This window comes from Pleurodeles waltl, chromosome 5 (genome assembly GCF_031143425.1).
Source record: "Pleurodeles waltl isolate 20211129_DDA chromosome 5, aPleWal1.hap1.20221129, whole genome shotgun sequence".
NCBI lineage: Eukaryota > Metazoa > Chordata > Amphibia > Caudata > Salamandridae > Pleurodeles > Pleurodeles waltl.
The window spans coordinates 404186492-404200705 of record NC_090444.1 but is presented as its reverse complement, the minus strand read 5'-3'; the positions used below and the strand labels follow the sequence as shown (position 1 = coordinate 404200705).

Genomic DNA, 14214 nt, shown 5'->3' with positions numbered 1-14214 from the left:
TTCTTAGAACATCCAGGTTGTGAAGTATTTAACAAGTCCAACTGAGAGGATTGCTTAAATACCATAGAAAGAACGAGCAACTGGGTATAGTTAACATGTTCAATTACCTTGGGACTCAGGACTGAATGAACACGATGGACTATCTTGCTGCCCGTAACAAAATCACAGAGTTTGACACTACAAACCTTTTGGTATATTTACAACACATTTTGCATGTTTTAAAATTATTTATGACTTGCAAAATGTGTTTACCGACTCATATTGAATCGTAAGTAGGAAGGAGCATCAGTTGTTTATGACTACAATTGTTTTTGCTCATAATTGATCAATTACCAACACCTCAAAGGAAGTGATATATGATTTGCAAAGAGAAAGGTGTACCCTTGGGATACCACCCCATTTGTGTCTGCAGTCTTTGGGGGAGTAGGTAATGGTCCATAAGACCACTGTCTACTCCCCCTGCATTTCCCCAAATAGGAAAGCAATGGTTCAATTTAGGAATACAGGGATGTTTTTTCGTTTGGGGACACAAACACAGTGATGCTGGACTGCTGTTCTTGCATTGACGTAGGACTCCCATTGTAGTATTTAATTGTCTATATATGTCTACTAAATTAGTGTACAGGTGGTGTACATCTGCTACCACCATTGTATCTATATTTGGGTGTGGCATATAGGTAGCCAATTCTTACCATGTAGGTCCATCATTACTCAGAGGGTCTAGTCTAATATTCTGTGGAACGTGTGGTAGGACGCCATCAAGCCAATTTTGGTGCATTTGCTGGGGTGTGATGATGAAATGTATGTGTGTTCCCATCTGCCCCTGGAAAAGTGACTCAAGAGTAAAACATTTCTATTCTGTATGCTTCGTGTGCCTCAACGACAAATATAACCTCTCCTCCCTCTTATTTGAGGATATTATTTCTTGAGTGTGTTGTGAGGGGGAGTCTTATGTTTGCTGCAATTGTGACCCTGTTTTGGTCTGCCATTTTTAAAAATGGAATTGTTCAGAGATAGGAACCAATTGGGGAGTTCTTTTTTAAAGGTTGAAGCTTGAACAAACTACAGCGTTAAATTGGTACTACCTATCTAGCTGAGGAGGATTTTCCCTAATACCATGGATGTCTCTGTATAAATTAATTAGGGTGCCTTTAGCACGTAATGAGACAGATACTTAGGAGATCCGTAAAATCAGTGCCTAATCAACATGGGTGTGCCATGTCGTAGGACTCCCATTGTAGTAACAAGACTGATGGATTTTGGGTGACAGCACCACCGAGCATGGGAGACTGAATCTGTTCCCACACCGTGTGACAGCTGTCGGCGTAACCATTCAGCTAGCTAGCAGCTCCTCACCAGTACCAGAGCTGGAAGTGATTTGTGGCAGCCTATCGCATGACACTCAGCTTCCTCAGGGAAAGTTGTGGTAGAACAGATCGTACGCCTTTTTTCTCAATTAGACAAGTCTCATACATGGAACAGCAAAACAGAGCAGGATGTTGGTTCAATAGGTTTTATTGAAGCAACTGCGTCCTATCTAAAAAAAAAAAAAACATGACTTGCGATTATGAGGATAATGAAACACAACAGTATTACAGCAGTGACCAGGAACGTGAACCACAAGAAAAATGCCACCACACTGTCACAATCATGTGTCTAACATCCCTACCTGCACAACTAAATTTCTACATGACAGCAAATAGCAGTGGTAACTCTAATCTACCCTTCTGGTTCCGGAAGGAAGCCCAATCCCATACCTGTGTTCAGAGGTAAAGAAGAGATTTATAAGTCTGCTGGGAGTCCTCCCATGTGGATGAAGAGGAAGCACAGAGTTTCAGCAGAAACTGCGACAACATGCAGAATGAGATGGCAGGCTGGCTGGAATGTCTCCTCTAAGTTGGTGGGGGCAGCATGTTATTTTATAATAAAACATCTTTTTGTTCTGAGAACTGCCCTGATGTGACAACACGTCTTTTCTGTGTAGGGTAGAGATTGTTCTCTCTGGACCAGCAATACCCAGTGCACTATTGTGTAAAGCCTTGGAGCGAGCACAGGATGAAATGTCATGCAAAGAAACGAATAACAAATTCTGCATGGAAGGGCAACTGATAAAAATAACAAATAATTGCCACTAAAATGAAGCCTCTCTAAAATAATAAGTGGAATACAATGACAAGTGACTAGGTGAGATTCCACATGCCTCAGACCCAAGCTAAAATAAGTGTGCCTACATAAATGCTAAAATAACATCACAACAGCATGACATCATCTGATGTTTGTAGCCATAGCGGGGGAATCGACCTGCCTAATATTCATTAGGTAGGTCATTCTTTGTCTCCCTGCAACTAAGTATCTTGTACTGCAACATATTAAAACATGGGTTGCATTGCTAGACTAAAAACTGGGTGCACATTATCTGTGATCAATTTGCGACCAACTTTCGCAACCAGACTTTTGACAAATCTGGCCTGTAGTTCAAACTCTGCGGATAAAATACATTTCCTATTTCACTTTCCTTATAAGGCAGAAGGTGAGGCTGTTGGGGAAGGTTGAGAAGCATGTCTTGCAATAGAAGCAGTGGCAGGGGGTTGAGATGCGGGGGAGATGGGTGTACGCTTATTTGGTACCATGAATTGTAGTGAGAAGAACTCAACTGGCTACAATAAATCATGCATATTGATCAGAGATTGTACATTTATTGAAGCTTAGTAGAGCACACTAATTACAGAGAAGGAATTTGATCTGTGGGCCCAATTTACAAGGATCCTTCAATGATTTGGAGTGAATTAATTACTGCGTACTGCTGATGTTTCTGGAGTAGTGAAGGAAAACCTTGGGCCCTATTCACAAAGGTATGTTTCCATGTTCTCATGTAAACCTCCCCATGGCCGGACCTCACCATTTAAGTATGTAGATTTACACTTAGATGTAGACTTGAGTCTTTGCCTACTCATATGAGGGGCGAGGACTCTTACAACTGAAAATATGAGTGTAATGTTACTATTAGTAACTTTCTTCCTACTTGTGGAGATCTCTTGCATAAAACGTAACAGGGATTTTAAGAAAAATAATTTTAGGTTATTAAAATATTGTTTTAAATTAAAAATAATTAGAACACATTTCCCGAACTATTATTCAACCTAGGCTATCACGGTAAGAAGGGATAACACACAACCACAAAAACTTAACATAGTAATACATTTTAATTATTCAACATATTAATTTATTTAAATATTTTGGAATAAAACAAAGTCAATTAAAATGTACATTTCCCATATTTAACCCTTATAGTGTCATTTGTAATGAATGTGCCCCAACCTTCGATGCGCATTATGTATATTTTGTGATTTAACTTTTTAAATTATTTACAATATATTGTATTAAATTGTTATTGTGCATATTTATAATGTCATATTTAGACATTTTTATTTAAAAAAATACTAAAATCCGCTTAATTAAAAAAAAGATTTATAATATATTATTTAATATAATTTATTTTAAATATCCATTGATTTCTATGGTTGTGCGTTGCAATACTATGGGCTCAACACGTGAGGTAGTTGGCTCCAAGGCTGCACTGCAGTACATTTAAGCCTCTTTTTTCAGCAACATTACAGTAGTAGATGAAATGTGTACTTTGTGCATTGCAATTGTTTTACTCTTATGTAGGTGTGTTTTGTTAAACCCACCTAATTTGCAATAATTATTCCACATTTTACAGTGCTGTGCCTCTCAAGTGTACTATGAAATCCTATGTGTGCAGAGATCTCCATACAGAAAAATAGGAGATTTGAAAACTCCGGCTGTGGGTTTCTAAATTGAACTGTGGCGTATGTAAAGTAGCAGTACTTTACATCCTCCAAAACACCGTTGTGACTCGGGTTCTAAGTGCGGTTGAGCAACTTTACTAGTCATAAGCTTATGTGTGTGTGTGTATCTTCAGAAGTTACTGTTTTTAAAGATTCCGAAATTCCTTCAAATGTGCAATTTAGTATCAGTTTTCAGTTTATGAAAACATTACTGGTTGGAATTAAGATGCAATGTGGAGAAAACACTTAGCTACTAAACACCCTGAATATAAAGTGCTGTTTAGGGCCCTTGCACGCACAATGTGAACATTTACTCCACCTTTTTATACCACTAAAGTTAATAGTGCAGATTTTGTGTGAGAGCACTGAAATTTTTGCTAGTACCCAGTAAAGTTGCACACTTTGGGGTGATCAACAGTTTCCTACTGGTCACCCTCTTCCAAACCTACCAGTAAATTTGAAGGCTGCGGAAGGTTTCAGGAATTGGAGAATCTGGCATGAAACATGAAAGAATGAGTTAAAGGAATCAGGTCTACGTAGCATCGATGGAGTAAAATAGTAAGAAGTAAAGAACAGCCAGGCTGGCGCTGGAAGGACGTTTGTGTGCACTACCTCTACAAGTCCTGAAAAGGACATATACAGGTGTTAAAAAGTCTGGTTGAAGTCATGAGCTATTAGAGCTGCCCTTTGGAAACATAACAGAATAGTAAATTGGGACACTATGCCACATAATTTGTCCTTACCAATATATGTATGTATGTATTTTGTATTTATAAAGCGCATTCCGGCTGAAGCATCGAAGCGCTGGGATCACAGTGTAAGAGGGCCGAGGATAAAGCAAAAAGGGAAAAACAAGGCCATATCTACTGAGGGAACAGTTAAAGTTTTTAGCTTCTTTCTAAAAGCCAGGAGATCATATTCACTCCTCAGCCTAGGAGGAAGCGTGTTCCAAAGGTTAGCCGCTGCTACCAAAAAGGCCTTATCGCCTCATCTGATCTTTTTGGTCCGAGGTATATGGACTAGATTTGAGTTTGCAGACCTAAGCTGGCAACTTAGGGTATACCAGCGGAGCCCTAAGGACAGGTAATCCGTCCCACTGGAAGGCAACGCCTTGTGTATTAAGCACATAGTCTTAAATACAATCCGTTTCTTCACCGGTAGCCAGTGCAGCTGCTTCAACATAGCACTGGCCGAGGAAGAACCGGGAAGATTGAGTATCAGGCGAGCAGTAGTATTCTGGATTAATTGGAGCTTACCAAGCGACAAGTTATCCATATTGAGTGATAATGCATTGCAGTAGTCAATTTTTGAGATCACCAGGGCGAGCAACACCATTGTTCTAAGACTTCCCTGTAGATAGGGGAAAATTTGCCTCAACATTTTCAAAATCCAGAAACAAGATTTGGTGATAGATTTAATGTAGGGCTTAAAGGATAAAGCTGTATCAAAGATAACTCCCAAGTTCTTAGTGGCGCCAGTTGGCATGGGTAATTCTCCACACACCAATGGCCACCACCGGGTGCGCCATACATTTTTGCTGGAGCCAAATAAAAGGATTTTGGTTTTATCCCCATTCATCTTGAGACAATTCCTGCCCATCCATTTATTCATCTCCCCCATGCAATGATGAAAACGGTCAGCAACTTCTTCCCAGTCCCCGTCTATGGGAATGATTAGTTGGGTGTCGTCTGCATATGATGTAGTCAGGAAGCCAAACTAACTAATCAGTTTGGCTAATGGGGCCATACACAGGTTAAACAAAGTAGGACTAAGAGAAGAGCCCTGTGGAACACCGCAAGGTAGGGGATAAGCAGAGGCTTTAAAATCTCCACAAATTACTGTAGTGGATCTGTCTTCAAGGAAGGATCCCAAGATGTCAAGAGCAGAACCCCTAACGCCTGCTTGATGCCGGCGGCATATAATAATTTGAGGGGAGATTGTATCAAATGCTGAAGATAAGTCGAGGAGCACCAGAATAGTACCCACTCCTGACACGATTAGTAAACTAGTTGATGAGGAAGTAGTGATGAGAGCTCATTCCGTGCTATGGTTCTTCCTAAAACCATTTTGGGAGGGATCTAGGCAACCTGAATCTTGAAAAAATTTAACTAGTTCTTTATTAATATGTTTTTCAAGAATCTTTGAGAAGAAAGGCAATAGTGCAATTGGTCTTAAATTCTTAAGATCATTTGACTTGCCATCTATCTTCCTTTTTAGGGGGATCACCATTGCTTCCTTCCAAGAAGAGGGAAACACATCCGAAGTCAATCTCCTGAAATATGGGAGCAAGGGTGGTTGAAACTAGATCTGGGACAAGTTATAAAACATAAGGCAGACATTGGTCATTAGGGGATCCAGTTTTGATAGTGGTCATAAGCTTACTTATCTTCTCTGTACAGAGAGGCTAAAAATGTAATAGTATCGGTCTGTCCTCTCTAGTAGGGAGGTTGCCGGAATCAAATAATTCACCGGTGACCAAGGGTAATGGGAACTCTACCTGAATACGTGAGATTTTACCTCGAAATGGGTTGCCACTTTATTACAGAATTCTTGAGAGTTCTCAAAGTCTGCAGGCTTATCAGCAGTAGTGCGAGAGCATACTACCCTAAAACGTTCTCTAGGGGTGTTGACAGCTTCCTCAATTCTGCAGGAGTAGTATTCTGATTTTGCCATATTAATAGTGTTTTTGTATAAACTAAGGGTAACTCCAAATTTAACCTTTTCCTTTGGGGTAGGGTCGAGCCCCCATTTCCGTTCTTGCTGGCGATATTTCCTTTGCCAGTCTTTGAAATTGTTTGTAAACCAGGGGCAATTAACTTTTTTTCTCCTTAGGGGTCCAGGTGGTTTACAGGGAGCTAGCTGGTCCATGGCTATTTTAATACCCTGATTGAAGTTATCTACCACTGAGATGGGAAGATCCTCCACAGCAACCCAGCCGGCCGATAAAGCCGGCCTTAAGTGAAAACATCTAATGCTGTCCCAATGTCTGACTGGTTTCTGGGGAGGGAGGTAAGTTGTCTGAGAGACTGCCAAATGGATCAGCCTAAAACTAAGAAGGTGATGGTCCGTCCAGTCTAAAAGCCTATTATCTGTAACAGTAAAATCATTATCGCAGGCAAATATGCAATCCAATATGTGGCCAGCTCTATGGGTGGGAGACATAACTTTCAAATGCCAATCCTAATCCATCATAAAATCAAGAAAATCCGTAACATGAGAATCCTGACTATCATCGAAATGGGTATTGAAATCCCCAAGAATAATAGCTCTGGGGTTCATAGTTATTGGTTCAATAATAAATGGCCAGTGTAGGGAAAAAGTGGAGTAAGCCCCGGGGGGGTCTATAAATTAGGCAATCCTTCAGATAGCAAAACAAAGTTCTGGAAAATTTTACAGCGGGTAACCTCACATATTTCTGGTACCACGTTCAGCGGTTCCCAACTGCAGCTAAAAGAAGACCTAAAAATCAGTGCCAACCCCCCAGCCCGCCCTGTAGTTCTGTCCAGTCTTGAAAAGGAATAACCCGGGGGTGTGGCTGCTATCAAGTCCGGCCCCGAATGATCCAGAAAAATAAACACGCCTCTTGAGCTGCACCTTCTAATCCTTTACAATTTAGACTAAAATGTATTTTTACACTCTTTACAACAAACACATTGATCATATTATTACTGCTTGTAACGCATGCACCACTGCTATCACTTCTGGGTACTTCACAGTTTTTTCTCAAATAGAAAGTCAAATATTTTCAGTGTAGTAATATTCATCTTTAGGTACTTAAAACACAATCTTGAGTTTCACACAAATGACTTTATTTTACTTTAAACCAAATTCAGATAAAATTGTGGGCACGTTGTTACCTGGTGAGCCAGGTATTGTTGAGTAACCATCCAAAGTAAGGATGTCTTCATCCGTCAGGTCCTTGCCATCTCTTTTCTTTTTCTTTTTTACAGAGCCTTCTGGTGGTTTCAGCAAAGAAAGCTCTTCTGGGTGTCTAATGTCTGCAAAGCAATATAAAACAAAAAATAACACTATAGATTTAAACGTTGTTTTAACCGACTACTAAACTGGGATTGAAACGCTTGTTTAAACAACACATTGTTGGTGCTCGTGCTATTCATGGCAAAATATTACACAGTGTAAGCAAGAATGGCTTAGGGGCTGATTTTAAGTACTGCTTTGCAAATGTTGAGAGCGCAGAAATATGACTCAGGAATGGAGCTTACACCTATTACATTTTAACCCCATCATCAGTCTTAAGTTATTTCGAGTTTCAGTCGTACAAAACCAACAAAAGTACACTACAGTGAGATTTAAAAAAAAACAATTTAGTGTATATAGAGAACATAAAAATATTTTTAATCTTCCAATTAATTATCTGCTCCTTTCAGTGATGGCCCACTGGCTTTGGTAAAAAAAATATGTTGGTGTAAAATACACTTTCACTCAGGCATATTTTGCGGTATCTGTATGACACACATTAGTGAATGACTGGTTGCTGGTAATATGCCCTTGATCCAGAGCGTGCATTTACTCGGGGTTACTGATTAACTTAACTGCTTAGAAACAATTACGTGCAAGTAAAATAAATATATGGACAGCTGCTACTGTAAAATAGTTATCCAGAACTTGAGAAGTAGTTTCAAATAAACATGAAAGTAGGTTACAGTAAACACTGCGTACGTTTGACACAGTAAAACAACTCTAATTTCCATATTTGAAAACCCGCAATGACTTTAAATTCAGGAACAATAATGTTCTGGGCTTTTGATTAACAAAGGAGTGCATTCTACGAGTTGAAGCCTTAATCCACATGATGATACAATTTCAATGTGCTAGGGAAGGTCTGAGACTGGATACAAAAAGTTGGATGTATTTTGATTGGTCTTCTTAAGTTTATGTGTGTCATGTTTTAGTAATAAAGAAATGAAGGTCATGATTTGCAGTAGTACACAAACTATAGTTGGTTATAGCAAAAAGGCAAAGGGTGAGAGGGCATTAATTGCTCAGCCCAAGATCACAAAATGAAGGCAGGATGCCACAGTTCGCTGTCCACGAGCACCTTTTGTCTCAAAAGCAGGCACAGAAGTCCGCAAATCCCGATTCTGAGACTTCAGTGTTAGACAAATGTGCTTAAGTGCTGAAAAGTATATGTAAATTGCCTCCTTGCAATCAAGCATCACAAGCAAGTGACACATTATGACGACATTCAAGTAATCTGCACATTATTGTAATAGCATTTCCGGATATGACTGGAATGGGCTAGCTCGATCTTTTGACTTACTTATAGTCCTGCAGATTTCAGCAACAGCTTTGAAAACCACTGCTGAGAAACTGACTTTCAGTCTCACTGTTTTCATGTTCGGCAAACGTAGTCGCAAAAGTTTATGCTGTGGAGTAAAAATAAGTTTAGCGTCGGCCTGAACGCCATATTTGTCTAGGGTCCAATGAGTTTTCAAAAGCCAGCATTTTCTTTTTTCCCACCAGAGCGCATAGTCAGACCAGTCCCTCGACATACCTGTAAGGCAAAGAAAACACCATCTTTTACAATCCTGCAAGCAGCAACCTCTTGTTTCTTTCCTATGAAACCTTCTTGGAAATCAGCAATATACACGATTTGTCATTCAGGATTTAGAAAGTTGCTCAAAGACTTGTAACTGTTTACATTCCTGTCCTCTGCGTGAAGCCCAAATTTTACCATGAATGTCAAACAATACATCTGAATATACCACCAAGATGGTCACTACCAACGGAAGATCGACTACCACTGACGTTAATGAACGGTGACTGGTGTTGGTGTTTCCTGGCAGTACAGAAAAGGCAAGTGCTATTGTAAACTGTGGTGTGTCCCGAAGAGCACGATGAAGGTGAATCACAAAAGACACAGAGACGTTCATTTCTTGTGTTCTCTGGTCAGAAAGATCTTGGGCACTAGTCATTTTTAGAAAATAATAATACATCATAAACAATACAATGACCTAGAGGTAAAACCCTCGGTGAGAAAAACATCAACGCAGTGTGCGTGCATGACTAGAATCAAGCCTGGTTCTATGCTCGCATGTTGTTTTTATCAAGAACATATACAATGAATGAAGAATAACTTGGCTAGCAGAGGCTCACATGGTGCAGTTTTTGTTCAAAAATGGTCCTTAGGTGATGGAAAAAAATCATTAATAAAAAAAACCCTGAAACTCTATACATACACTGCAGGGCTTTGGGTTAGCGCTCTTCATCCATGCGTGTATAAGTCACATCTTGCTTCTACCCACCACAACATACAGCGTGAGGCAACCACTTGGCCCATCAGCAACTGGCTCTCTTACACCATGTGATTGCATTTTGACTGATCAAATGCATATTTGCCTAAAATGAAGTGCATGTCAGTACCAAGATTGATGTAGCAGTGAGCTATGGTATATATGTTATGCATATTTGTAGAGCACACTATCAGCCAGGAGGTTATTCTGGTGCTGAGCAGATGTAAGTCTAGTCACAACTAGGGCCTATTGGGACTACGTGAAAAAGCCAGGTCTTCAGCTTCTTGTGGAATTCAAGAAGTTAGGAGGAGTCTGTATGTAGCTGCAGGTCATTCCACGCCATAGGAGTGATTAGGAGAAGCCTTGACCACCAGAAATGGCCAACTGTGTGTGAGGGATTTATGCAAGTAGGAGTTCGGACAAGCAGAGGCGTGAGGAAGGTTTGTGAGAGCAGATGAGATTGTTGAGGTTTGTTGGGCCAGTGCTTTGCAGTGCCTTGAAAGCAACTGTGAGGAGTTTGACTTGTGCTAATTTGTGAATGGGGAGGCAGTGGAGCTCCTCCAGGAGGGTGTGATACCAATACAGTGTGTGGGAGGTTGAGAGTGATTCTGGACGCCTAGTCCTGAAGGGTCTGCAGCCTTCTGGTAAGTTTTTTATTGATGCAGGCATAGAGAGTGTTCCCATAGTCCAGCTAGTTTTTAGCAAGATGTGTGTGACAGTTTTCTGGGTGCTGATTGCGAGCCACCTGAAAATCAACCTCAGCATCTTCAGTGAGTGTAATCATAAGGTGGAGACTTCATTGACTTGGGTGATCATGTCCAGTTTGCTGTTGATGATGATAATGATGATTCAGGGACTCTTAGCATGAGTAGTGGGGGTGGGTGTCAGTTTTAACTCTGTTGGCCACAAGGTGGAGTCCCAGAGGGATGTGCCCATCCCACAGATCACAGTTTTGGTCTGGTTGATGTTTAATTTTAGACAGTTGGTCGTTTTCCAGTGGGAGATTTCAGTTATGCAGGCATTGAACTTGAACCATGTACTGGTTGTCTTGTCCATAAGGGAGAGAATGAGTTGTGTGTTGTCGACATAGGAGAGTAAGTTGATGTTGTGGGACAGATGATGTTGGCTAAAGGGATAATATATGCGCTGCAGAGGGTCAGGTTGAGGGAGGATCCCTGTGGAACTCTGTAGATGAGGTCGCGGTCATCCGAAGTGTATGGCATTAGCCTGAATGACTGAGGGCCTGAGTTACATCTTGGCTGATGGAATACACCATCACAAACGTGACGGATATCCTGTCCACCGTATTATGATCTCTATAGCAAATAAAGTGATCGTAATACGGCGGCCACGATATCCGTCACATTTTTGACAGAGTATTCCTCTCTGTCAAGATCTAAATCAGGCCTTGAGTTCTTCCAGTTAGGAAGAAGCAGATCCATCTTAGCATGTGCCCTTGGATTACAATGTTGTGTGGAGGAGTCTGATGGGGCATCTGAGAGGATAGATGTGATGGTGGAGGCAGCTGCGTCTGGGGGTGATAACTGGCCAAGTAGTCAGCATTGGTTCTTTGGTTAAGATAGGGAGATGGTTGGTGAGATGCTGCCATCGATGCGATCTGCCAGAGCAGTGCATTTGATGGTCTGGATCATTTGGTGGCTGCATCTTAGGATGGATTTGAATGTGCTACTGTCTTCAGCCACTGAAATGTGACTACCAGTATCATTTCCCACCATATAACCCTCTCTACAAGAAGAAAATGTCACCTAGAGTAAGTGACCAAGGTGGTTTGATACTTGGCCAGGATTTCAGTCTGCCTCACAGATGTATAAACATGAAAGGGAAAGGAGCACCTCGACTTCACAAAGCAAAATAGCAGATCAATATTCTCATGCAACAGTGGCAAATGCAATTTATCAAGAACTTAGAGCCTGATTTAGAGTTTGGCGGAGGGAACTACTCCATCACAAATGTGACAGATATCCTGCCTGCTGTTTAAAGATTCCATTATTTCCAATGGAATCGTAATATGGCAGGTGGGATATCCGTCATGTTTGTGACAGAGCAACCTGTCCACCAAAATCTATATCTGGCCCTAAGTTTGGTCTATCAGCACCCTTTTCTGATCTATAGGATATTGCAGTTAAGTCGTGGCATATTTTTAGTTTGTTGCCTAATGGACTAAGGTTTTTGTTAATTTTTTTTAGGGGAGGTTGTAATTTCCAAGGGGACATCTTAGTCAAGCGGCCTCTTCTGCATGGGCCATCTCACAGACACAAACATACAGATTTGGCATCTTCCTCACCAGGTTATGTGATCTGGTCAGTAAAATGGAGCATGGATGCTCATGCCGCCATTCAGTTACTTTACTTTCGGAATGTGGTTTGTTAGTAAGGGCAGGCAGGTACCTACACATAGTAATAAGGTCACAATCACAACTAAGGTCCAGTCAAGCTCTCAAAAAATTAATCACTGCTCAACTCCTGGTAGCTTGGCCCACAAGCTATTTAGACTTAACTTAGGAGACAGTTGTGTAAAGCATTTAATATCAACAAAACAGTAGATAAGAGAGACACAACAAACTATAAAAAAATCCAGCACCAATTCATAACAATAGGACATATTTTCATCTTTAAAATGACATCAAAATGAAAAACATCCAATGTAGGCAACCAGAGATATGAATATCTAAAGATTACATTTTTAAAAAAAGTACTTTCTAGTTCTTAAAAGCAAAAAGGGTCGACCAGGCCCTCTGTTCACACCTGACCAGGACAAAGTCAAAGTCCAAGTCCAACCACGACAAAGCTCAAAACGGATACAGCGAGTGGTAGGCTTCAGTCAAAATGTTATCTTCGGACTAAGTCTTTTTTTCTGAGCTTTTTCTCTTGACATCGAGATGGTCTCCACCTCAGACCGGCTTGCGGGTCGACAATGGCGGCTTGGCTCACTGCAATGCCTTGGTCAACTCCTGGAAGTCTCGTCAAAAACCTCCAGAGCTTCAGCTGGGCAAACTTGTAATTTCAGGTCAGGTCACCATTCAATGTCACTGGCTTGGCCCTCCATGCCAGGTCAGTCAGCTTTTATTCATAAATACTCCAAACCTCTCCAAAGTTCTGGATCTTCTTCCAGAAGGGCTTTTAGGGGGCTTGAAGTATCCACAAACTGAATCGAAAGTTCCAAAAGCTCTAAGTTGCTCCTTGGGAGTTGGGACTACAATTCCCACAATGCACCTGGGCAAATCCTTACAGGTCCACTGCACGCAGGTCAGATGGGCTTTTCTTGCAGGACTTGATGCAGGGGACTCTTGTTAGCTCCTTTGTACCCGTTGCTTACAGGGAGTCCACTCCTGGATCTTTAGAAGCAAGGCAAAGTCCATTTAGTGGTGAAGCCCAGAGTGTGCAGCAGATGTAGCCCTTCAGACTGCAAAGCTTCTTGGTGCAGATCTGCCCTGTTGAACCCCTGTTCTTCTTCTTCTGATTTCTTCTAGCAGGGATCAGAGTTGCTGGGCAGCTCTTTCACTTTTATCCAGGTTTCTGGGCTGGCAAGCAAGGGAACATCCCAGACCACAGGGGTGCAGGGTACCACCTTCTTTGATGACCACTTCCTGCGAAGTATGACACATTTCAACCCAGAAAGCACGGTTTCTCAAAAATTCAAGATAGAGAAAGTCGCTCCTCGAGGTTCAGGTCTGGCTAAGCCCACCCACAGGGGTGGCTAACTTTCCAATTCCACTCCCTCTCCTAATCTCATTAGAGGGGGGTCGCATCCGGCTTGGGGTGCAGGAAGACCCCCATTCCCCACAGCCAGGTATAGGTGGGGCTTACTAAATGTGCCACAGATAGCTGCCTCTGCACAGATGCAACAGAACCGGTGGCATAATAAAGGCCCTGACTCTTCAAAAAGCAGTGAGCAGACCTACCTTCCGGTGGAGAGCAGAGGCTGAGTGGTGCCCTTTGTTGAAGACTTCTCGACACCCCCACTTCCCCTTTGTAGGCTGTCTGGTGCAGGGGCTTCATCACTACTCAGACAAGCTAGTCAGCCAGGCAAGTCAAGTCCCCAGGCCTCACTATACCAGCAGCAACAAACCAACATGATCCTGGGGGCTGGAAGGAGAGTAGAGGCTCGCTAGTAATCACAACAGAGGTCAC

General features: G+C 41.6%; 1 protein-coding gene across 1 annotated transcript in view; it reads right to left on the bottom strand.

Annotated features, from left to right (window-relative positions):
* Positions 1 to 14214, bottom strand: part of FERMT1 (FERM domain containing kindlin 1) — a 219813-nt gene that overhangs the window by 140628 nt on the left and 64971 nt on the right. Inside the window, exons 3-4 of the mRNA XM_069234152.1 lie at positions 9091 to 9324; positions 7667 to 7807 (exon numbers count right to left, since the gene is read on the bottom strand). Of these exons, the coding sequence (XP_069090253.1) occupies positions 7667 to 7807; positions 9091 to 9324 (375 nt within the window). The remainder of the gene's footprint in view (positions 1 to 7666; positions 7808 to 9090; positions 9325 to 14214) is intronic.